A 22,745-nucleotide genomic window follows, 5' to 3' on the forward strand; every position below is an offset into this window, starting at 1 on the left:
GTCTGTCAACACAATATCTTATGTAAATACAAGATCTGCTCAGTTACACAATAAAGTCCACAAACCAAAGCAGCTGCTGACTTGTGTTGTTCAATTGTTTAAATAGTTGATCATTTTCAAATCTCTTGAAAATAAACACAGGGACTTACTGCATGTTCTTTGTTTAAAAGTCTAGATTGACTTATTTACAACTGATATTTGTTTCACTTTCCTCAATGTCAAAGCACAAATGAAAACAAACCACAAAAAAAAAATCCTTAATATTTCAAAATGTATTTATATATTATTTTATACAGCCTTTATACATGTTTAAAAACCCACATCTTTTAGTGAAACATCATCATTTGGACATGCTGGACAGCCAGCCAAGTTTAAAGAGGGAGGAGCCAGCCTGCTCCTCCTCCTGATTGGCTAGCTGTCTAAACAGGTTGCCGGGGCGGAAGCTGTCCTCGGGAGCGGGGGTTGAAGCTGGTGTTACCTGTAAGGATGCAAACATAAACACAAGTTTACAAAAGCCAGAACCCGCCCAGTTTAGCATGAAAACACAGGCCCCGAAACCACTATTGATAGTCAAGTATTTACTGTGTGTGTGTGTGTGTAAGTGTGTGTGTGTGTGTAAGTATTTGTGTGTGTGTGTGTGTACTGCTTGACACACTCATTATGCAGATGTTATGGTACTCGAACCATTCACCAAGAAGCACATGCACATGTTCAGAAAATAGCCTTGGTGACCATGACAACACCTAAACAGTCAGATCAGAATTTCCCCTCAAGAGGAGAAGCAGACTTAAAGCTGTTGCAAGCGAGGCAGCCTATGCATTTTAGGCATCTTCATTCTTTGAGGGTTTTTTGTTTTTCTTCTTCCTTTGTTTGCTTTCTCAGGGGCAGGGAAGTGTAAACAACGTCTAGAAGCACTTTGTTTTGTGTCAACAATTAAATATTGCAATCTTTCAACTAATCAAGAGACTTCTAGTACAATAGAGGAGGGGGAGGGAATTATTTTGGTGACAAATGTCTTGTGATAATTTGCAACGTATTGCTTAAAGCAGCTTTAAGATTTTCTCTCTGGTATGTTAGAAACTGCACAGCCTGTTCACAAGTTGTTTTTCCACAACTTACCTTGATGAAAGTATAATAGGGGACCAGGACAACAACAAAACAAAAATTCCTCTACGTGACTTAATATATAGATAGATCATTAATGTAATTGGACACTGCAGACATCCCGTTACAAAAACAACCCCCAAATGCGTAAATGACGCAGTGACTGTTTTGAGCCTCCGGTGCTCAATATTCTTTTTTTTTAGCATTAAATTAGCCTTAGCTTATATGCTTTCAGAGGAAGCCCGGAGCAGTCAATGGCCCCACACTCCACAGTCCACACCTGGAGTCAGCTGTCAAAGTTTAGCAAAAGACACTGCAAAGAGCACACTCCACTCCACTCCATTCCACTGCACACACACACACTATCACCTATCGCAGAGGAATCCAGGGGCTCCCTTCAGGGGCATCTTTGCATCTCAAAACCACTGGATGTGTAGAGAGAGCATGACATGACTGACGTGAACACAGATGACTCAACTCCAAGCAAATACGTCTCGCTCACTTACAGTTTGTTTATGACGCAGATACGTAATATTTCTTTTAATCTTTACATGGAGAGAGTTGTCCCTGTTTGCAACTGGGTTTCTCACACACACACTGTTATGTGACTTACCAGTGGTCTGGTGATGTCTGTGCTCCGTGTGGATGACTTGGCTTTGCGGGAGTTGGTCATACTGAGTGGCAGCAACCCAAACCTGGGAAAATAAAAATTAAATTAAAAAATGAAATGTAAAAATAAAAAATAAAAATTAATAAAAAACATGACCCATAACTCACTCAGTCTGCTATATCATTATGGAGCATTACTGCATGTTTGCACGTGTAATCAAACACATATTGTTATTTAAAAAACATTTGAATTATAAATATTTAGTAAGGCTCACTGGAAACAAGGGGCCAATTTTTTACAAAATGTGTTTTTCTCTTAGACAGGTCTAATTTGGCTAATCACAGGATGTTCCAAACGAATCACCAAATCCTGAAGGGTGATTATCAAAGAGGCTTTTAAATGTTAGTGACCTTTGATTAAATGACAATGACAAGGTCTAGACGTCCGTAGTGGGCTTGTTGAACTGGTATTTAATGTAGTTGTCTGGGCAGCTGGCAAACTGGATTTATTGTGGGTACACGATTTTGCTCAAGAGGAGATCAACATTGAATAGAAGAACATTGAATAGAAGAACATTCAGTAGAAGGACACTGTCGCCGCCTACTGGGATATGGAATATTCACTGATAGGCGTAATCCGCTCGAAGAGTCTGGTGATGCAGATTTCATAATGCGATATAAAATAATTTAACTGGCGTCTGAACCTTAGTGATGCTGGATCATTTAGCTGGCTTCTGAACCCTAGTGATGTAGGATCATTTAGCTTTGCTTCTGAACCCTCGTGATGTAGGATCATTTAGCTGGCTTCTGAACCCTCGTGATGTAGGATCATTTAGCTGGCTTCTGAACCCTCGTGATGTAGGATCATTTAGCTCTGCTTCTGAACCTTAGTGATGTAGGATCATTAAGCTTTGCTTCTGAACCCTAATGATGTTTTCACTGTGGTCCCTTTTTAACGTCTCAACGAATGTTAGACCACAAAAACACCCTTTGCAAATACGGCCCTAGCAGGTTTCTAGTGAAGCACATGATTTGTTCGCCAAATGCACACAGATGCAGACAAAGTTACACAAACACTCACAGACACACACATGCACGCATGTACACACACACACACGCACACGCACACGCACACACGCACACACGCACACACGCACACATACCGGATCTGGCTGCTGGAGAGCGGCAGAATGTTGTAAGGCTCCTGGGTGGTGACTGCGTTGCCACGGGAACTGAACTGCTTCTCTGTGCCAGCCAGAAGGCCTAAGAGCACCTGAGGAAGACAACAGACCAGCCATGAGCGGACCCTGCTCAGGACATCAGGACCAAGGCCATCACTTTCACAAACACATACATGTGAACCATATCACTCAGCATAGTGAACCGTACGTTGGCTAGTATACTGAACTTTCAGTTTCTTCAGCATAAAGGTCAAATAATGTCAAATTATTAGTGTGTTAAGTCTTTCAAAGGTTCTCTTAGGAAGAATGCATATTAAATGTTGGCTCACAAGAGGGAAAGAGATGTATGCGTTTTTTTTTTTTTCTCTTGTGGGTAATTTATATAATAATTATCCTTCCAAATAAACGTATTTTACCGGTGCATATAAATGAACAAGTATTGTCACTGATATATTATTTAAAAGCCTAAATCTAGGTGTGTGTATAGGTTAGAGATGAGGTCCATTAGGAGTGTGTTAGGGTGTTTGGAGTTTTGTGTGTTGGTCCTTACTGAGGTTCTTTGAGATACGCGGTTTAGGTTGCTGTTCAGGTGAGGGGTGAAGACATCAAGGTCGAACGGGTCAATGTGTCCTTCCAGAGAATCACACACCTCCTGGACCCTGTATGAACACATATATAAAACATGTGTCAACACAGACACAAAAACACAAGGATGCATTCTGATTATCAGAATCAGAATCAGGTTTTATTGGCCAAGTAAGTTTGCACAAACAAAGAATTTGACTTGTTGAAGTGGCTCTCAGTGTTCTTACACAGAATTTACATCACAACACAAAACAATACAAACAGTGCAACGGTCTAGAAAGTCTAAAAAAGTATATACAAGGAGGAATGCCTATTTGAATTATAACACAGCAATAGTGCAAAGAAGTGGAGAGTGCAAGAAGTGCAGGGTTAAATATTTGTTGGTTAAATATGTGCCTTTGTGTGTGTGTGCCTGTGTGCTCAAGACAGTTAGAGTACCTGGGGTCCTGCTGGCTCCGGGAGGTTTTGCCCTCCTCCAGACGAGCGCCAAGCGTAGCGCTGAGGTAGCGCACATCAAAGAGCAGCTGCAGCGCTCGGTTCTGGGTCATCAGGAAGGCCACGTCCTGCAGAGAAACACAAGAGGGTGGAGGAAAAAGAAAATAAATAAAGATTGGAAGACAGAGTATGACAGTGAGGTAAAGGGACAGGAAAGGAGAAAAGAGTGGGAGAATGAGGGGGAGACCAAAGTAGAATGTTGTTTTAATTTTAGTGTTTAAGTTTCACACTTAGACAGCTCTGTCCACCATTGCACAGAGTGATATAGGGAGATGATTTTGCAATGTATCAGATGTTTATTTATTCAATGTCACCTTTAGGGAGGAATGGTGTGGCGCTTTGAAGTGATTACACTTTAAACTGATATTGTTGTAAACTACTGAGCTGAAATCCATTTAATCCAGCAACTCAGTTTAGATGAGGTTATCGCAAAAATAATAATTTCACATACACACACACAAAAAAACACACACACACACACACACACACACACACCTTGCCCTGGCAGTTCCTGGTGAGCGTCTCGTACTGGCCCAGAACCTGGTCCAGGCAGCCCTTCAGCAGCTCCACCAGCGTGACCTTTGGAAGAGCATGACCTCCGACCCGGTTGACCTCCAGGCACAGGTGGAAGAGGAGGGACTGCACATACCAGGAGGGCTAACAGGAACAACAGAAGCAGCCTAATTATACCTCTCACACGCCATCTCCTTCAGTCTTACATGCTCAAAAACAATAGTAAGTACAACTGTAAGTACTTGAGAAATTTAGGACCATAGGTTAGATATGGGAACACATGACACCAATCTGGTCAGCGTGAGCTGTTTTTAAATGTGCTTTTTAAATAAATTTGACTTGACCACCGGAGAGAATGCACCCAGTTAACTGTATTGTAATGCATTTTGACTGAATATATGAGTGCAGGCAAGCAAGAACCATTTCTTTATTCGTTTGTCTTTTGATTTCTTTGTGGACAACTCAAGACATAAATGTTGTTATATCCATCTCATTGCAAATGTATAAAGACAATGGATGGATGGGGTAGACATTGCAAGGTATAGGAGCTAATGCTAGCTTGATAGCGATCCACACAAATCTAAGGAATATTTATATGGATGCACGCTGGAAGCATTTAGCAACACACCACACTAGGGATCCCGGAGTCTTCAGACGTTTAACTCACCTGAACGGGAAGGCGGATCTTGGACACTACGCTGTTTCCTGACTCCGCCTCCTCCTGAATCTCTAACTCCTCCCAGTTTGTGGCAGTGCCCAGGATGGCCCCAGCTGATTCACTGTGCAAAGCCGCTGAGAAGCGCTCCACCACCGTCTGAGAGAGAGAGAGAAGACAGAGGGGGGCCACAGGGGGCGCCACAGAGCACCATTAGGAGGGTTGCATGAGGCAACTGTATACTGTGCATTTACCTCTACACAGTGCTGCAGCTCAAACAGTGTGCCATGCCACTTAAAACCTGAAGATCATGGCTTATACATGTGAATTGAGTAACTGAGAGTACCACTGGAAAAATACTATATGTCTTAAACACGTCTGCAAATTAGTCACTGAGAGTACTACTGGAAAAATACCATACGTCTTAAACACATCTGCAATCAGGCTCCGAAAACAATATGTTTCAAACACAAACACTCTCACAAACACTCTCTCTCTCTCTCTCTCTCTCTCTCTCTCTCTCTCTCTCTCTCTCTCTCTCTCTCTCTCTCTCGTCTCTCTCTCTCTCTTCTCTCTCTCTCTCTCTCTCTCTCTCTCTCTCTCTCTCTCTCTCTCTCTCGTCTCTCTCTCTCTCTCTCTCTCTCTCTCTCTCTCTCTCTCTCTCTCTCTCTCTCTCTCTCTCTCTCTCTCTCTCTGTCTAAAGACAGTGTTATACCATGCTAATTAAAGGTATTCTACTCACTCTAACAGATGTTAAGAGAAAAGCAAGATAAACATTAACCGTCTGAAGTTGTAACCTCTTTCACAAGAGTGCACTGAACCCTGTTGAACTGTTTACAAAGGGAGATCTTCCTCCTCACGCTGCATAGCGTCCCTGTTCTATACCTCCCCGCCCCTCTAGGTCATTTACCTTTGACAGAGCTCCACTCCAGATGCCGTAAGCCTCCATGCTACAGGTGAGCAGCTCCTCCTTTAACCCCGCCCACTTGGCCTGTGCTGGGCTGACCTCCACAGCCTTAGCCCCGCCCCCTTTGCTTAGCTTCCTGTTCTGTCTGGGCGTGCCTCTCACCGGGACCTCCACCGCCCCTTGCTGTTTTCCCAGGATGCATTGCCTGAGGCTCGGACACAGCTCCCCCATGGACTGGCACAGACGAGCCATGAACAGAACCAAGCCCATGCGACGCGGACCGGCGTCAGGGCTGCCGGAGCACCTCCCCTGAGCAGAGGCCAGCTCGGTGCGCACGCTGGCCAGAACGTCTCGAACGCAGGCCAGGCAGTGCTCCCTCAGCGTGTCCTCCACATCCCCGGCGTCACGGAAACGGTTGAAAGCCGAGGAGGACGAGGAGGAGGAGGAGGAGGAGGTGTTGGTGGACGAGGTGGCGGCGTCCTTTCCGTTCTTGTCTGCGGGCAGGTAGTGCTGCAGGTCGTCCAGCTGGGCCTTGAGCTTGGCGTCCAGCGCGGAGCAGAAGCTCTGCACACAGGGGGTCAGTGCCTGGGTCTTCATGGACAGGCCGCTCTTCTGCTGCTGCTGCTGCCCGCGCTGCGCCACGCTCACCCAGGCCGCGTCGCTCTGCAGGTCCCCCGCCGCCTCCGACCACAGGAAGGCTGCCACGTCGCTCTCGAACTGAGCCCCTCGGCTGAAGCACCCAGCGGGGGAGTTGGAGGAAGAGGAGGAGGAGGAGGAGGAGGAGGAGGAGGATGACAGCGATAACGAGGAAGGCTGAGCCTCCAGGTCGTGTAGGGCAGAGGTCAACAGCTGCCTGCAGCTGCTGGAGATGCCCTCAGTGCCCTCCCGGGTGATAGCCTGAGAGAGAGGGAGAGAGAGAGAGAGAGAGAGGGAGGGAGGGAGGGAGAGAGAGGGAGGGAGGGAGGGAGAGAGAGAGAGGGAGGGAGGGAAAGGGGTCAGAGAGAGATAGAGAGGGAGAGGGGTCAGAGAGAGAGAGAGGGAAATGGAGAGAGAGAGGGAAATGGGAAGGGTGCGAAATAGAGGACGAGAAGGAGAGGGGGGAATTCAGAGAGAGAGGGAGATAAAGAGGAGGGGTCGGAGAGAGAATGAAGGGATGAGAAACGTAAATGTCTCTTCATTCAATGACAACGATGTCTGACGCCACTTTTAACACTGAACTTGGTGTGTGATTGTGAGCCTGAACACAGGCCTGATCTCACGACCTTTTGTCTGAGTGCCCTTGATATTCAAAAAGCACAAAGGTTAAAAAGCAAGTGTGAGAGGCAGAGTTTGAACAGAGGCAGAAGCGCTGACACCAATTCAGATGTTCTGGGAACTCGGTGAGGGTGCAAAAAAATGCATGTCAAGCAGGCATCTCAAAAACCACACCGCAAATCACATCCATCACGTGCATTCTGCAAAGCTTGCATTGAACTGCAGAGCAAACCACATAGGCCTGTCACCATCACTGTCACACATCTGGCTTTATAATGTCCAGGTTGACATTTACATCGTGTCGAATCAAAAGCAGTACTAGCAGTACTGTTGTGTTTTGTATTAATATATTAATCAATCATAAATACTAGTACACTATTCATTTTAATCACGCTGATATTGTGCAAAATGATCAGTATTCTTAAACCCTTAATAGGATTGAGACTCGAAAAATAAACATTCAATTTCTAGTCTTTTTTACACGTAGTAAGTTTCAATAACTCCATACCATTACATATCGATATTCAAGGAGCAAAGATGAGACGTCGTTGTGTGGTGAGAACTGATAGAAAATCGTAAACAACAACAATCGCCGGTGGGGAGAGGCCATTTTTCCATTGACTGGAATCCTGCTTCATTTATTGGTGGCACCAATAAATAAAGATCTGGGGGGAAAATGGCGGCGATTGTTGTTATTTACGATTTTCTATCAGCTCTCACCACACAACGACGTCTCATCTTTGCTCCTTGAATGTTGATATGTAATGGTATGGAGTTATTGAAACTGACTACGTGTAAAAAAGACTATAAATTGAATGTTTATTTTTAAGCCTCGAAAGTTGCACTGGGTGCCTTTAATCCTGACACTCAGCAAATATCACGAAATATCAACAAATATCAACAAATATCACCACAACCTTAGCTTGGTGTTCCTACACACTTAAAATGAGCAAAACCTGTCGTTCTTGTTAGGCCACTTTTATTTGCGAAAGGACCAATGGACTTTGTGAAGTAGATGTTAAATGCAGAAGTCCTGTGTTTACTGACGACTCAAGCCATTCTGGTGTGTAAGCTCACTCTGTGTTGGGTGGTGGCACTAGAGGGTAGTTTCATGTGACCAACGACAGCAAACAAGATCTATTTACCTATCTGCAGATTGCTTACAGGGTGTTACCTTTTAAAGTATTGTGACTGCCATATGCCGTGTATTTAGGGTAATACACAATAATGGTGTTTGTTTTTGTTTTATTCATTTTACCTGTGCTGTCAATAAATCATTACTAGAGACAGCCTGAAGGCCATGTGATGAAGCTGAAAAAATGTAATAGCCATGTGTCCCTTTGGCACTTTGTATTAGTAAGCTCTGGAAAGGTGGCACAGCCTTGTGTGAATATTATGGTATGGCACAGCCTGGTGTGATATTATGGTATGGCACAGCCTAGTGTGATACTGTGTTATGGCACAGCCTGGTGTGATATTATGGTATGTTTCAGCCTGGTGTGAATACTGTGATATGGCACAGCCTGGTGTGAATACCTTGATATGGCACAGCCTGGTGTGATACTGTGGTATGGCACAGCCTGGTGTGATACTGTGGTATGGCACAGCCTGGTGTGATACTGTGGTATGGCACAGCCTGGTGTGATACTATGGTATGGCACAGCCTGGTGTGAATACTGTGGTATGGCACAGCCTGGTGTGATACTATGGTATGGCACAGCCTGGTGTGATACTGTGATATGGCACAGCCTGGTGTCTGCAGTATGTGCTTGTGTCAGCCTACGTCTCTCCAGCATATCACTCTCTTTCAGTGTTTTTTTCTTTTAATATAATTTCTTAACTTGTCAAGACACTGCAGAAATAGTCAACACTACTTGGCCAAAATTCCTGATTCATGAACTAATTGTAACCACCTCTTGCTTCTGACTTTATTTGGCAATATTGTTACCATCTTGAATCATGTACTTCAGTGGTCAGAGACAAGACAAGCTTACATTTAGGCACAAACATGGACTGAGACTGCCGGACTGTTTGGGTGTTTGCCAAAGATCCTGCATAACTTAAAAACTGCACTATACATATATACACACACACACAGACACAGACACAGACACACACACAGACACAGACACAGACACACACAGACACACACACCTGCAGGCGCTGGAGGAAGAGCTGCTGCAGCAGGTCGTCCCAGAGGGAGATTGGCTTGTCCAGGAGCCTCTGGCACACCATGGCCCAGTGCTGGTTGATGGAGTCGCTGGAGAGCAGGTCCCAAACGCCATCCCTGATGGAGGCCAGGCCCTTCAGGCTCCGCACGAACACCAGCAGGCTGCTCACGCCGCAACGGATGTCCTCCTTACACCTGACCCCAGAAAACAAGTGAGAGGCTGCCGTTTTAACACAGAGGGTGGGAAAAAATTGCTTTAACATTCTCACTCGACGTGTAGTATAATTAGAAACCTAATTAGCTGATGTGATGTCTTTGATGTGTGAATGCCATCCTGTCTAGACATTGGATCATCATCATTCTCGACACATCTGTGGCCCTTTATTGAATCAATCAATTAGAGTCTTCAAACAAACATCTTGTGACGTTTAGCCAGATGTGGTCTAAATTTGCGCCACCATACCAGTCTGGGACATACACAGTACGAGTAGGAGAAAACAGTGTGCTGGATATGGACCAAAGCAGATCTGCCTTTGCATCAAAGAGATAGCTGAAACGCTTTGAGACAATGTATTTATCTATTTAAGACAATTAGGCGCCTTGAGACAATTTTATTGTTTTAGCTAAATTAATTAAAATTCAATTAAATTAAATTAAATCAAATTAATTTCGGGGGGCACTGTGGCACAACCAGTTACCCCGACCACATTTGGGCTTGACGCTCATGGAGAACACAAGTTCGAATTCGGCCTGATGTCATTTCTCCTGTCCACTCCCCACCTCTTCTCCCTCTAATTTCCTGTCCCACTCTTAACTGCACTCTCAATTTAAGGCATAAAAGCCCAAAAATAAATCTTTAAAAATATATATATATATATATATATTAAATTAATTTGAATTGAATTACGTGTCAATCCACTGCTGGAGGGTGTCCCGCAGCTGTTCGCTCTGAATGGGCTGGGCCAGGGTGCGCAGGGCGGGCTGGAAGTCCGTCACTGAGGGGGGCAGGTACTTAAACCAGCTGCCTGCGCTCATATCCTCATGGAGGACCTTCTTCCCTTTAGCTGTGGAAAAAACAATCACCGTGTTAGACCATTCAGTCAGGACTCATCAGTGTAATCTTCGTAGTATTGCAATTGATTGAGAAATCATTATAATAATATAATATATTATATATATTAGACAAGATTTGTAATTCTTTGATTAACCGAATCAACATCCTGGAATAAACAGGGATCTGTTCCATTTGATATGTTTAAGGAAAATAGGACAGAATGGCCTCAATGTGAATCTGTAGCCTGGCCAAGGACAGCGGGACTCTATGTGACACTTATTCACTGTTTTAGTCTGAGGAAGAGCAGAGCGCCGGCGTACCACACGCACACACACACACACACATACACACAACCACACACACACACATACACACATACACACAACCACACACACACACACACCACACACACAACCACACACACACCACACACACACACACACACACACACACACACACACACACCACACACACACACACACACACACACACGCACACACGCACACACGCACACACTCACTCACACACACACGGCGTACCGGCAGACGTGGTGGATGTGGCGTTCTCCAGGGTGGCGAACAGCAGGCCGGAGCCCAGGCCGGTGTCTGCCAGTCTCCCCTCCGGGGGCACGTAGAACACGGCGTACGCCTGGTACAGGGTGGTGACCAGCAGCTCCACCAGCGAGCACACCTGGGCTTTGATACCAGCACCTGGGGTTGAGAACACAGAGGGCCAATTCATCCACGGAACCACAAGCGAAAACACTCTGCAAAGGTCTTTGTCGCAATCTCAAATTGACATGTTGTTGTTGCAAACAGTCCTTATAATATACTTCTATATATAGCATTTTTAAATAAGCGACGTGGGGTAGTTAAGGCAATGTGCAAAACATCAACACATCACTTCGAACTCCTTAGCTAGTCTTATGGTGCAAACCCATGACAGCGTAGTGTGCGACGCGTAATTCTAAATCCCATGCATTTTAACGGGAGGCAATTCATTGTGACATATACCACATTGGGCGAAAAAAGATGGAAAAAGTTTAATCCTATGCAAATGAGGAGCGATTTTCCCTGGCAGCGGCCAATCAGATTGTTTGGTGTTGTCTCTGACGGTTTGAAAATTGCAGTACTGTGGCGTCAGTTGGTCGTTTAATTTGCTAAAAAGAATGGCTTGGATGGACTTGTAAGGGCTTGTTGTTGCTCCGGGTATGTTACATATTTAATTCTGGTCTTATTTGAAAATGACAGTTTTGATATAAAGACAAGCTACTAGAGAGCCTACTAACTGGCTAGCCTGCTAACTAGCTCACTAGTCCAGTCTGTTATGCTTGTTCCACACTCTACACCACGACCACTCAAAGCGCTAGATGAATATCGTTATGCTGTCATGAGTTTGCACCGTTAGTGAGTGAAATTGTGAGCAAAACTTCCCATCCAATCTAACTGGTCAGCGACAGTCAGCATTAACATGAATCCCCCCCCCCAGAGACAACAAAACCCAACGGAGTGCGCACCATGCTGAGGCTGGTTGAGCAGCTGCTGGATGGAGGCTTTGCGGGCCAGCAGGAAGTCTGCCAGTGCCTGGCGAGGCGAGCTGTCCTCCAGGAGCATGGTGGAGACTAGCGCCTCGGCGATAGCCTGGTCTGACACCGCCCGGCCGCGCAACAGAGACTTACTGTCCAGCAGAATTGTGGACCTGAAACAAAACGTGTGAAAAAGATGATCCTGCGCCATCTTGTGAAATGGGTCAGACTAAAACCTAAACTCTGAAGTAAATATCGGAAAGGACACAAGCAAAACTCAGAAAACTCAGAAAACAGATTTTTTTCAAACTACACACCAACTCAAAACTTCTTTCAAGGTAGTGGAATTATTTTGGTAGACAAAATGTACTTGTCTTAAGATTACCGTCATCAAAACAATCATGTGTGTTGACAACATAAAGTGCAGAGGGCCTTGGCTTGCACGCTTCAAAAAGGTTTGACCATTTGCCAAGTTAAGATGGAGCAGACAGAAACAACAAAGCTGAACTGATAAAAGCAGGAACTGGTGGTCATGTTCTTTTCCATTTACATTTGTTTACTGAGCAAACATCCTTATTCACACTGATTCACAATAGAGGGCGTTCTGCTTCATGAAAAGATAATTGATGGCCTTGGCATTCCTAGCATCTTGCTCTACCAGTAAAACCACAAAAAGGGATTGTCTGGAACTGCTGTGCAATAGTGCCTAGTTGTGCCCAGTTACATATGGAAGGGTGGTTTGCATACAAAGACTCGGTCTGTGAACAATCCAGTACCTGAAGTGTCCTAGAGCCGCCACCTGCCTGACCAGGATGGGGAAGCGTGTGAGCACTGGGCTGTAATGAGGTCCTCCGCCCTCCAGGTGGAGCTGGCTGTTCAGGTGGCAGCACAGCAAGTAGAGCTGGGTAGCCTGCAGGTACTGGGAGGATTCCATGGCGCTCCATATCCTCTCTGGGATCTCCAGAAGAAGCTTTATGTGAGCTGCCATAGTGTAGAATTTCTCCTGGGACTGCTTTTGACTCTGGCAAACAAACACGACAGGGGACAGAGGTTCCTGATACATTCTTGGGAGTGGTACAGTTGGTCACAGATTAACTCAGAAGTGAAAATGACAGGTGCAGGAAAAGGACTAGTCTCTTTCACATCTATACAACAACTATTACCGCTTATCTGACGTAAATCATAGTACATGCATACAAACATAATCCCTCCCTCACACTCACACACACACACACACACACACACACACACACACACACACACACACACACACATACATAAATACATGCTCATACCACTGCCATATACCATTACACGTTGATGACTGAATCGTTGACTGATGACATCGAAATCATAGACGGCATGATCAATTTACTACACAACTGAAACAGAGACTGTGTCTACGGGATGACGAAAGTATTAAAACTAGGAGGTGAGATGAGTGTCCTTTTTGTAAGGCTGATGATCACTGTTATAGACAAAAATATAAAAGTAGAAATAAGATGACTTAAGTTTACCTCTTCTTTGCTATTTATCTGAAGCGAGGTTTTGGTTTGTTTTAACTTGTTGCAAAAGCTGTACATGTTCTGGATGGATTTCACGACACTTTCCGAACACTGCCTCATCTCGCCAATGGTGTCAGCAGCATCTATTAGGTCCCGGTAACGCTCGCCCACCATCTGACGAAGTTCCTCCTTTTTCTGCTCTATTCCACCACGTACCCTGCGCTCTATCGTTCGAATCTCCTCGGTGTTGTACCGTTCAAACAAGACCGTCGGGTCTTTGATTTCAGACACCCGAAGAGACTGAGCTGGAACAACTGCCATCATACCAACACAGTCCTGCCAACTAAACTACAACCCGGAAGCGAGGAAATTGCCCACGTAAACAAGGGGTCAGAGGTCATATATTCAGCCCTAAGAGAAAAGAGGCTCGTGGTTTCGCCCCCTACAGTATAGGGAGATACAATGCACTAAAATAAAAGGTTTATTGTGGTGCCGCACAGTACTAGCCTATTTCTGCCGCCGTTTGAAATGTTCAATCTTCCATACATTTGTGCATTGGGATCTCAGTAATGTATTAAAACATTTTTTGTTACATACAAGCGTAAGTAAAATCATGAGTACTATAATGTAATGTGTGTGCAATTTGCGCAATAGGTTTAAAAAGTTAAAAGTTAAGTTTCATTTCGGTAACTGTTCATGCTTTATTGTCTTCTCCTTTAAGTTCAGGTGTCAACTTTCCCTTTTATGATCTATGCAAAACAGGTCTTCCAGACAGGTGTGGTTATACCCGGAAAAGAGGAAGCAATCGGCATAAGGTAAGCAACTACTATGCGTTTTACCTAATATGAACTAAGGAAAATTGGTAAATACTCTATAAATGACTAAATATACTTTATTATGTCGTTTGTTACACATCCAACAATTCACTCGGTAAGCTGTTTGATTGTGTTGACAGACGCCAATTTAGGCTATGTGGCGTCATGTTGAATTATCTGTATGGCCTACTGACAGTGATACATTCCTTTATAAATAAAGTTGATTTTTCATTTATCAACTGCATGGCATTGATTACTTATGTAATCTTATTAGACATTTAAATGATGCTTAGGCCTACGCAGTAGGCTATTACCATGGCTACAGTCAAATAGCCAAAATTACTAACATTATGAGCAACAGGTAGGCTATTTTCACCTATTTTTCTTAACCAGTTAACCTTGGTAGTAGTCTCAATGATTATTTGATTTTGTTCTCCGGGACAGAGAAAATATCACCATGTCTCCAAGAGACCTCAAGGACGAGTTCGAGGAACAATTTAAGGATGTTGTCACAAGACTGCAATCAAAGGAAATGTTTCAGTCCGACTGGGACATTGCCTCATTTGCAGTGTTCTTTATTTTTATTGGTAAGAGCCACGACTATAAGCTTCACAATCACCTTGGGAGCAGTGTTGATATATTTAGTAAAGTAGGAAATGCGAACTTCATTGGTCATTTATGTTGTATTTCAATTTTTCTTCTCTCCAGGGATGATTCTATTACTCGTTATTCTGGTTCTCATTCGCTGCTGCTGTTGCTGCTGCTGTGACGAGAAGGTATTTAAGTCACATTCTCGTTCACATTTGTTAAAAGATAACAGAAATTAAACATATTTAAAAACAGTGTCTTCTGCTTTCAACTATCTTAGCCCAGCAGACGTAAGGTGGGGATTGACAATATGGCGTTGGATCCATGAAGACAATTAAACTGAGGAGATCTTATAACATTGCTGTCGTCACCAAACGGCATACTTTTGTAAATGTTTAAGTCTAATGACCATTTTATCTTACGAGAATTTGCGCACAAATGTTTTTTTAATCTCCAAGATGTCTCCACTTTTTACACTGCTGCCTGAAGTTCATGCTGTTGCTAAGTCACCTGTTCAGATCAACAAGTGTGTAAACAAAGCCAACATTTGTTGGCCCCTTGAAAAAAAATGCACTTCCTTGTAAATTGCGTTCTTCATGCCAAATTCACTAAATGTGTAAATGTAAATATAATTATTTTCATAAATACTTACTTTTTTATAAATTAAAGGGTATTAGTTAATGGCAAATGTTGTTTTTCGTTTGGCTTTTTATTTCTTTCTGCAAATAAATCATCATAATAGTTAAATGATAACCAACTTGATATATTTACTCCTGCCAATATAGTCCTCATATTTGATGAACTCAAAAAGTTTGAGTCACGTATTTAACTTAAAGCAGGATTTATGAGTAAGCCAGGCTAGTCAGATTTCGAAGGCTGATTTTAATACCACTACAGGCTCAATCTATCTTAATTACACTGATGTCTCTACTGTACCTGGAAAAAAACAACAACAAAAAAACAGCCCAAGAACATGATATCGTCAACAGAAGTCTTGATGACATAAAAAATGTTTCCGGTTGCATTTAAACCCTATCATCAGATCATAACATAATCTAAAATGTGTTTGATTTTGTCACAAACTCCAGACAGGAGCCCCCCTGGCCACTCTTTCTAAGCCAGTGAGCTTGCAGAATAAGCCAGCGAGATCTACGGAATGAGCCAGTGAGCTTGCAGAACGAGCTTGTGAGATCTGCGGAATGTGCCAGTGAGCTCTGCCGAACGAGCCTGTGAGAACTGCAGGTCTCCATGTTGTAGCTGCCCTCTTGGTTACTCTCCGGACAACTGCCCTTCTTGCCCAACTGTCCCCTTTGATAGGAGAACTTGTTGTAGTCATCGAGTTTGGGTGGGCCCATAGCTTTTTCCACTTTTAGCCAGTGGATTTTTCAGTGTTCTTTTAAAAAGGGTTTAAAGCTTAGCGGATCAATTTATATTTCATTTAATTTCATACTTATTTATGTGATTGAATACATGTATGTATTTAGTGTCATTATTAAGCCAAACTGTTGGTATATATATATATTTCAGTACACACCTGAAGACAACCGAACACAAACAAAGGAAATATTTTCATGTTGAGTTGAGAACGTGGAAAAAAGGGAGGGAATGAATACACTGTGATCTGGTCTATCCTGGTCAATCCTGTTGCTCGTTCCTTTCCAGCCAATAATAAAAATAACACACAACTGAATAAGACAAGCCATCATATGACAATTATATAGTATTCTTATTTATTTATAGCACAGTATATTTTATGGTCCATGTATATCCATTTAAAAATAGTGTAAGACTTAATTTGTTCCGCGTTTAAATGAAATTGAACATCAAGACAACCATTCAGGCAAAAAGTGCAAAAAATAATTCAATACTGGAGGATACATAAATAAATAAATAAAGCAGATAAAGTTTTGTTTTCAGAAAAAAAAATCCAAGTACACATGAATAAAAGTATCAAGTGGAAAACAAACTAAAGTTTTAAGTGCAGCCCTCACCATAGTTTAGCCACCTGAAGCCATTTTGATTAATGCAACTCATACCTCCTTCTATTCTCATGGAATGATTTTAGTGAATCCTTATCCCTTCGATGTTAGTGTAAAAACATAGAAAACACTGTCTTTGGAATGACATCACTGAAAAAACAATGGCAAGAAACTAAACAATTAAGTGCAAAACATCAAACTACTTTCTGAAGTGTGAGGGAATTTGAACCCTTCCACTTTGAAACCCTTTCATAGCGGTATTACAGATTGTCTGGAATGCTAAACCTAATGGAATGAGACGATTGGCTTCTCGTTTTAGTCTTCATGAACATAAAGACTCTTGGAATGAAACGATTGGCTTGTTATTTCACTATTCATCAACACAAGACTCTTGTTCAACACAGGAAAACTCACATGACTCAGCAGAGGCTTCCCAGCTGAAACGGGACAAATAATAAAATCTTGTTATTTCACGTTTCTTAAGAACCAAACGAGTGTCACCATGAGGAAATTGTAACTTCACAGCTGCTGTGACGCATCGTGTGCACATAACGCATCATCACGACTAGCAATGATATCTCCTTCAGTAAGGTAACAACAACTGGAACAACATGTGGTCCAAAATAAACAATGAAAAGTAGATCAGCACAAAGACAGAAATAGAAATAACTGCTAAAGACACACAACACAAAACGCCTAAATGATTACACTGGACCAATAGAGGAACCTCAGGTTACTCATATATGCCTCTTTATACATGTATAGATATATACTTCTATCCTAATTGCACCGTAGACAATGAGCTTTGCATGCTCCTTCATCAAAATAGCTTATTGATCCTATTTAAATACCACATGGACAAACAACCACAGAACTGCCTTTACTCCTCTGGTTCCACTCGTTAACATCATGGGAGATTTACAATGCACATTTACGAGGACTTTGTAGTGATTTCAATTCTTTGGAGGCTTGTGGTTCGAAGAGGCCTCGGTTTAGAATGGCTTGTAGTTCCAGAAGCTGGAGAACACAGATATCTGCACGTACCAAGAGACAATAAGCCAAGACCAAGAACAAGAACAAGGTTAATCATTGACTATGGATACTTCTATGGCCAGTGTTAGCATACTTTAACGTCTACAAGGTTAGTTATTCATCTTGGGTGAGTAGCTCTCTCTCTCCCTCTCGCTCTCTCTCACAAGCAACATGTTCATAAACTTGCTCATAAAAACACAAAATTCTAGCATAAAATATGCGAAATATCTTGCATGTAAACATGTTTTAGCACAATACACCTTCCCGTACATTACTAATGAACCAAGGTCTTAGGATTCCCTTTCTAAAGTCACAGTAAGGATTTGTAAATCACCTTCATCTTTAAGGATTCATAACTGGTTTGCTAATCAAATTATTTGTGCTTGATTAATATAAAAGCATAAACCTAGCGGATATAGATTACCATCACCTTTAGTGCCTGTGAGGTTTTGCCAAGAGCAGACTGCATTACAAGGTGAAACATTACTTTTCTTTACACCACACCAAGCAGCCCCACCGCAAGAGGAAATAATTGTGAATTCCTAACACTTTTTCTAGAATAAAGGCCTTTTTTCTGCACTAAAGACAAGTCAAATGTTTATTAAGGGAAAAGATACTTGGACTTGTGCAAGCAAACAAACAACACACAACACACAACACACACACACACACACTTACATACACACACTCACCTTATCCTTCAGCTGCTGACAAAGCTGCAGCGAGATGGTGAAGAAGACCAGCGTGTCATTGAGCCATGGCACGACGCACTCCACCTTGTGAACGTGACTGACCTCAAACTTACTGTTGTTGATCTCACTGCCAAACCCAAAGGTTAATCAGCAAACCATTCAACTAGAAAGGCCACCACTTGTAAAATAAATTGTAAAAAGTTACAAGCACCTTGAAGTCTTGTACATAATACATATCATATCATATAAGCCACAATGGAAAGATGGATTTGTGTTGTTGTAAATATCTATACACATACATGGATATACAAATGGATACTTACAACATGGCTCCTGGGTTGTGCAAGACAGAACTCCCAGCTGGCTTAAAGTTCTGTAATGAGAAATGTGTGGGGATCACGGCACATAATAAATGATAATAATAATACATCACATTTATATAGCGCTTTTCACAGTTCTCAAAGACGCACATGCCACATTCATGCCATTCACACACACACACACACACACACACACACACACACACACACACACACACACACACACACACACCTTTCACCCTTCAAGCATCATTCATCCAGGTGGGACAGGCTGCACTACCTTAGTGGTGTTTGGCTGCAGCACGTGGAGCTGGTACACGATCAAGCACAGCTTACTGAGGTTGATGTAGAAGTTCACCATCACGTCTCCAGGCATGGGAGGGGTGAACATTTTCTGACAGGATGTTGCGAAGGAGAAAAAAAAAAGGAAGAGAACATGAACGGTGGCACCCTCATCTTACATCAGTTAGACCTCAGTGCTTGTTGAAAGGCCTTGAGGCTTACCATCAGGCCGCTGGAGGCCAGCTCGGGGAGGGTCATGGTCGCCGGGGTGGTGAGACGGTTGCGGGCCCTGGTGAGTTGCAACATCACCGCATCCATGAGCTGCAGTGGAACGAAACAAAGCAAATCCCAGAACCATCTGTTAAGAGTTGCACTCATGAAGGCTCCAGTCCTTCCCTGAGACTATCACCAGTGCACCGTGACATAAACAGGAGGCAGACAAGTTTCCAAAACTCTGGCGCAATGCCGTTTTCTCATCTTTTCCAATGAATTGCCATAAGCATGTTTATCATAAAAAATATGATATATTATTATAAAACATAATATATATTATATAAAATTATCACAAGTGCACCGTGACATAAACAGGAGGCAGACCGGTTTCTCTGATCTTTTCCAATGAATTGCCATAAGCATGGACACAGAACCCCCTGGCCAATCATCAAGGTCATAATCAGGCCTCAGTGCCCAGTTCTCTGTATTTGGGGCACTGCAGTCGTCATGATGGATGATGTCTTTCAGAGGTTAGCGAGGGCCAGGATGTGATCAATGTGACATGAAACTTCACATTAGTCAAGGCCTTGTTTCGCTGACAGAGGCTTGGAAAGATGATTTTAGAAAAAAAGAACAAACTACAAAATGACAAAACAAAACAAACTGGCAGTCTCATTTTAAGACACAATGTCTTTCGACACGACTTATGCTTTCCTCTAAGCATTGACTTCATCAGTGCTGACAGACCTTGTTCACTTCTGCCCCAGTTTTGAAGTGGTAGCTCTCGTCTCGGCTGTTGAGCAGCTGAAGAGCCTGGTTCACGTGGTTCCTGGCGTCCTGGATCTGGACAGAGATGGAGAGTGAAACTGTTCAGTCACAAACACAATTACAGGAGGAAGAACAACCCACAAATCAAAGAATGCCAATTCAGCTTGAGTACAGTGACATTTAGGTAAAGGGCTTGAATTAATCACCACAGTAACTGATAAAGTCACACGTCACCGCAGTCTCTGAATAGATGAAAATGCAGAGAGAAATGCCAGAGAAACGACATACCTGCTGCAGTTTCCACTGTTTGTCATCACGGAATGCAAAGTGCATGACTTGACTACTTTTGGCAACTTTTATATTAATGTCCTGCAAACAAAACAAAACAAAACAAAAACTTCTTTGTTAAGGCAAACACATACGACCACATCTCTCCTCCAAATCTCTATCCCGCAAAACTAACCAACATGGAGAGAAGCACTTACTGCCTGTGTTAATGCCTCGCCCTGTAAAGTCAGCACACCTTTCACTTGGTCCATTCTGAAAAACATTTCCAAAATAACCCAATTATCAGTATTTAAGCAAGTACAGTGTGTACATTTTACACTGAACCATTCCTGTGATGTTAGCGATGAACAAGCTATGATTTATTCAGATGTTCACAGTACCGTACCAATATAAATTAAGCTATATGTTAACTATGCAATGCTGTTATATATTCAGATGGTAACAATAATAGGGTATTATAGAAAATACATTTCTATTGTAGAAGTAAAATGAGTTATACCGATACAATTACATTTCTATTATGCATTAATTGAAGGTTTGGTATGTGAATGAAATGTGTGCCCATTTCTTAAATATGCAACTATGACACTTACGTTGAGCTGCCGAGAATGAAGTTCTCTTGTTTGAGTTGACTCTCCAATCCTGGTGTTGGCATTGAGAAACGCCTGGAGGCTTCCTGTTGACACAACACACACTTTAGCCTACATGGTATTCCCAGACCTCCGTTCCTGTCCACGTCTCAAAAATATTGCAGAAGTTCCTTTGCAGAAACATCTCCATTTCCATAAATCATGTTTCTTTTATTGTGTATTCCAGGTGATAACAAATTCCTGAATACTGAATACGTTCTCAATGTTTGATTGACATCTATCTGGAATGATAAAAAAAAAGATTTATGAAAAGTTTAGCCTACATAGTATTCCCAGTCCTGTGCAGACTCTTTGCTCAGAACCTCCCTTACATTACAAGCATTAAGCAACATGTCGGAACTGATGTACAAATTCATGACCTATGAGTTCTAAGACAACGCAACCCAGCAATAGACCTTTAAAATGTCCAGCAGTTGTTTCAACACAGAATGGACTTCCTCTTTCAGCAGCCAGTTGAATTCATCTTCCTGAAAAAGAAGATTGCAAAATCCCTTCAACATCCCTCTGGTCATGTGCTTTGGAGATATTCAACAGTACAAGATTCAATGCCAAAGATACAATTGATCCAGAATAGTGGCCCTTTATTAGGAGCTTATAAGGCTAGATCCCAGATGAGATAAACCACTATGTTAAAAGGAAACCTTTAGTATGATGATGTTTAATGCATTCATAATGACTTCAAGCACAACCAGATAACGCTGCCTACAACTTGACCAACTAGATTATCTGCGTGTGTGTTTGATTTGCAGTATGACAACCACTGATATGCCTCATGCAAAACAAATAGTTGTGATTTAGCCTGGCAGCAAAGACTTCTGCAGGGTACCGTTCGTAGTGGTAGGGTATTACGTTTGATGGATTAGATGTAGCATAGTCATCCACAATGTAACACCACTATACGTCAATCTACTATTGAGAAGTGGTTGTAGTCATCAAACAATACCGCAAAACATAGATTCAAATATAAATAATGCAATCGTATAGCCACTTATTCGTCAACTGGTCTTGAATTAGTTAGCAGGTGTTATCCTTCGCTGACAGTCATAAACAGTGGCTACCTAAATCACAACAACAGAAGGTAGAAGCTAGGTAGCATAGCTCGCTAGACAGCTATCCTGACAACTCGGCTAACCTTAGATATTTAGCTAGCAGGCTAACTGATTCCTTACCAACACAGTCCTCTCTGCTTGACTCGCAGCTGTCATCTTGAAAGCTAAAATGTAACGAGTAATGGTTTCCCTATCATTACCGAGTGAACCACTTCTGTGTTGTACTAAGGGTCATCTAACGGTTTACATTAATTGCAGAGCCCTGTCACACATTTACAATTATCATTCCCTCCGCCCCTTCGATTACTCACTTCCGCTATGAGACCCCACCCCTCCGTTCCTGTCCACGTCTCAAAAATATCAGAGTTAATTTGCAGAAACATCTTTCATAAATCATGTTTCCATTGTGTATTCCAGGTGATGAGTATGAAAAGTCAAAAAAATTGAGATCTGTAAATTCAAATTACCTACAAATTTCTACTTATTGTTTTTCTTTTTGTTCCCTTATAACT

The 22,745-nt window shown here is 42.6% G+C and overlaps 3 protein-coding genes across 4 annotated transcripts; 1 reads left to right on the top strand and 2 right to left on the bottom strand.

Moving 5' to 3' along the window:
* Positions 1-271: 271 nt before the first annotated feature.
* On the bottom strand, positions 272-13,882 carry cog1 (component of oligomeric golgi complex 1). Of its 2 annotated transcripts, XM_080856836.1 has the most exons (15): positions 13,570-13,882; positions 12,829-13,073; positions 12,044-12,225; positions 11,067-11,237; positions 10,381-10,537; positions 9,458-9,668; positions 6,053-6,946; positions 5,155-5,301; positions 4,470-4,631; positions 3,918-4,042; positions 3,445-3,553; positions 2,877-2,986; positions 1,718-1,799; positions 1,474-1,529; positions 400-478 (listed from the first exon to the last, which is right to left on the bottom strand). In XM_080856836.1, exons 1-14 carry the CDS (start codon positions 13,879-13,881, stop codon positions 1,521-1,523), a joined length of 2,916 nt encoding a protein of 971 aa, XP_080712962.1. In that variant the 5' UTR covers position 13,882; the 3' UTR covers positions 400-478; positions 1,474-1,520. The 2 variants fall into 2 exon arrangements, with proteins under 2 accessions (XP_080712961.1, XP_080712962.1); XM_080856835.1 differs by lacking the exon at positions 1,474-1,529 and having other exon boundaries at positions 272-478.
* A 947-nt stretch (positions 13,883-14,829) lies between these two features.
* On the top strand, positions 14,830-15,387 carry smim22 (small integral membrane protein 22; the record flags this gene model as incomplete). The annotated part of the gene is made up of 3 exons (XM_080856853.1): positions 14,830-14,959; positions 15,081-15,148; positions 15,241-15,387. The coding sequence occupies 3 exons, from the start codon at positions 14,830-14,832 to the stop codon at positions 15,286-15,288; spliced, it is 246 nt and encodes an 81-aa protein (XP_080712979.1). The 3' UTR covers positions 15,289-15,387.
* Positions 15,388-16,815: 1,428 nt separating this feature from the next.
* On the bottom strand, positions 16,816-22,505 carry rogdi (rogdi atypical leucine zipper). The gene is made up of 11 exons (XM_080856849.1): positions 22,354-22,505; positions 21,580-21,651; positions 21,128-21,210; positions 20,732-20,786; positions 20,535-20,615; positions 20,226-20,321; positions 19,488-19,586; positions 19,264-19,377; positions 18,987-19,036; positions 18,664-18,790; positions 16,816-17,973 (listed from the first exon to the last, which is right to left on the bottom strand). The coding sequence occupies exons 1-11, from the start codon at positions 22,387-22,389 to the stop codon at positions 17,932-17,934; spliced, it is 855 nt and encodes a 284-aa protein (XP_080712975.1). The 5' UTR covers positions 22,390-22,505; the 3' UTR covers positions 16,816-17,931.
* Positions 22,506-22,745: the final 240 nt, after the last annotated feature.

The sequence above is a fragment of the Sprattus sprattus genome (assembly GCF_963457725.1).
Source record: "Sprattus sprattus genome assembly, chromosome: 18".
Taxonomy (NCBI): domain Eukaryota; kingdom Metazoa; phylum Chordata; class Actinopteri; order Clupeiformes; family Clupeidae; genus Sprattus; species Sprattus sprattus.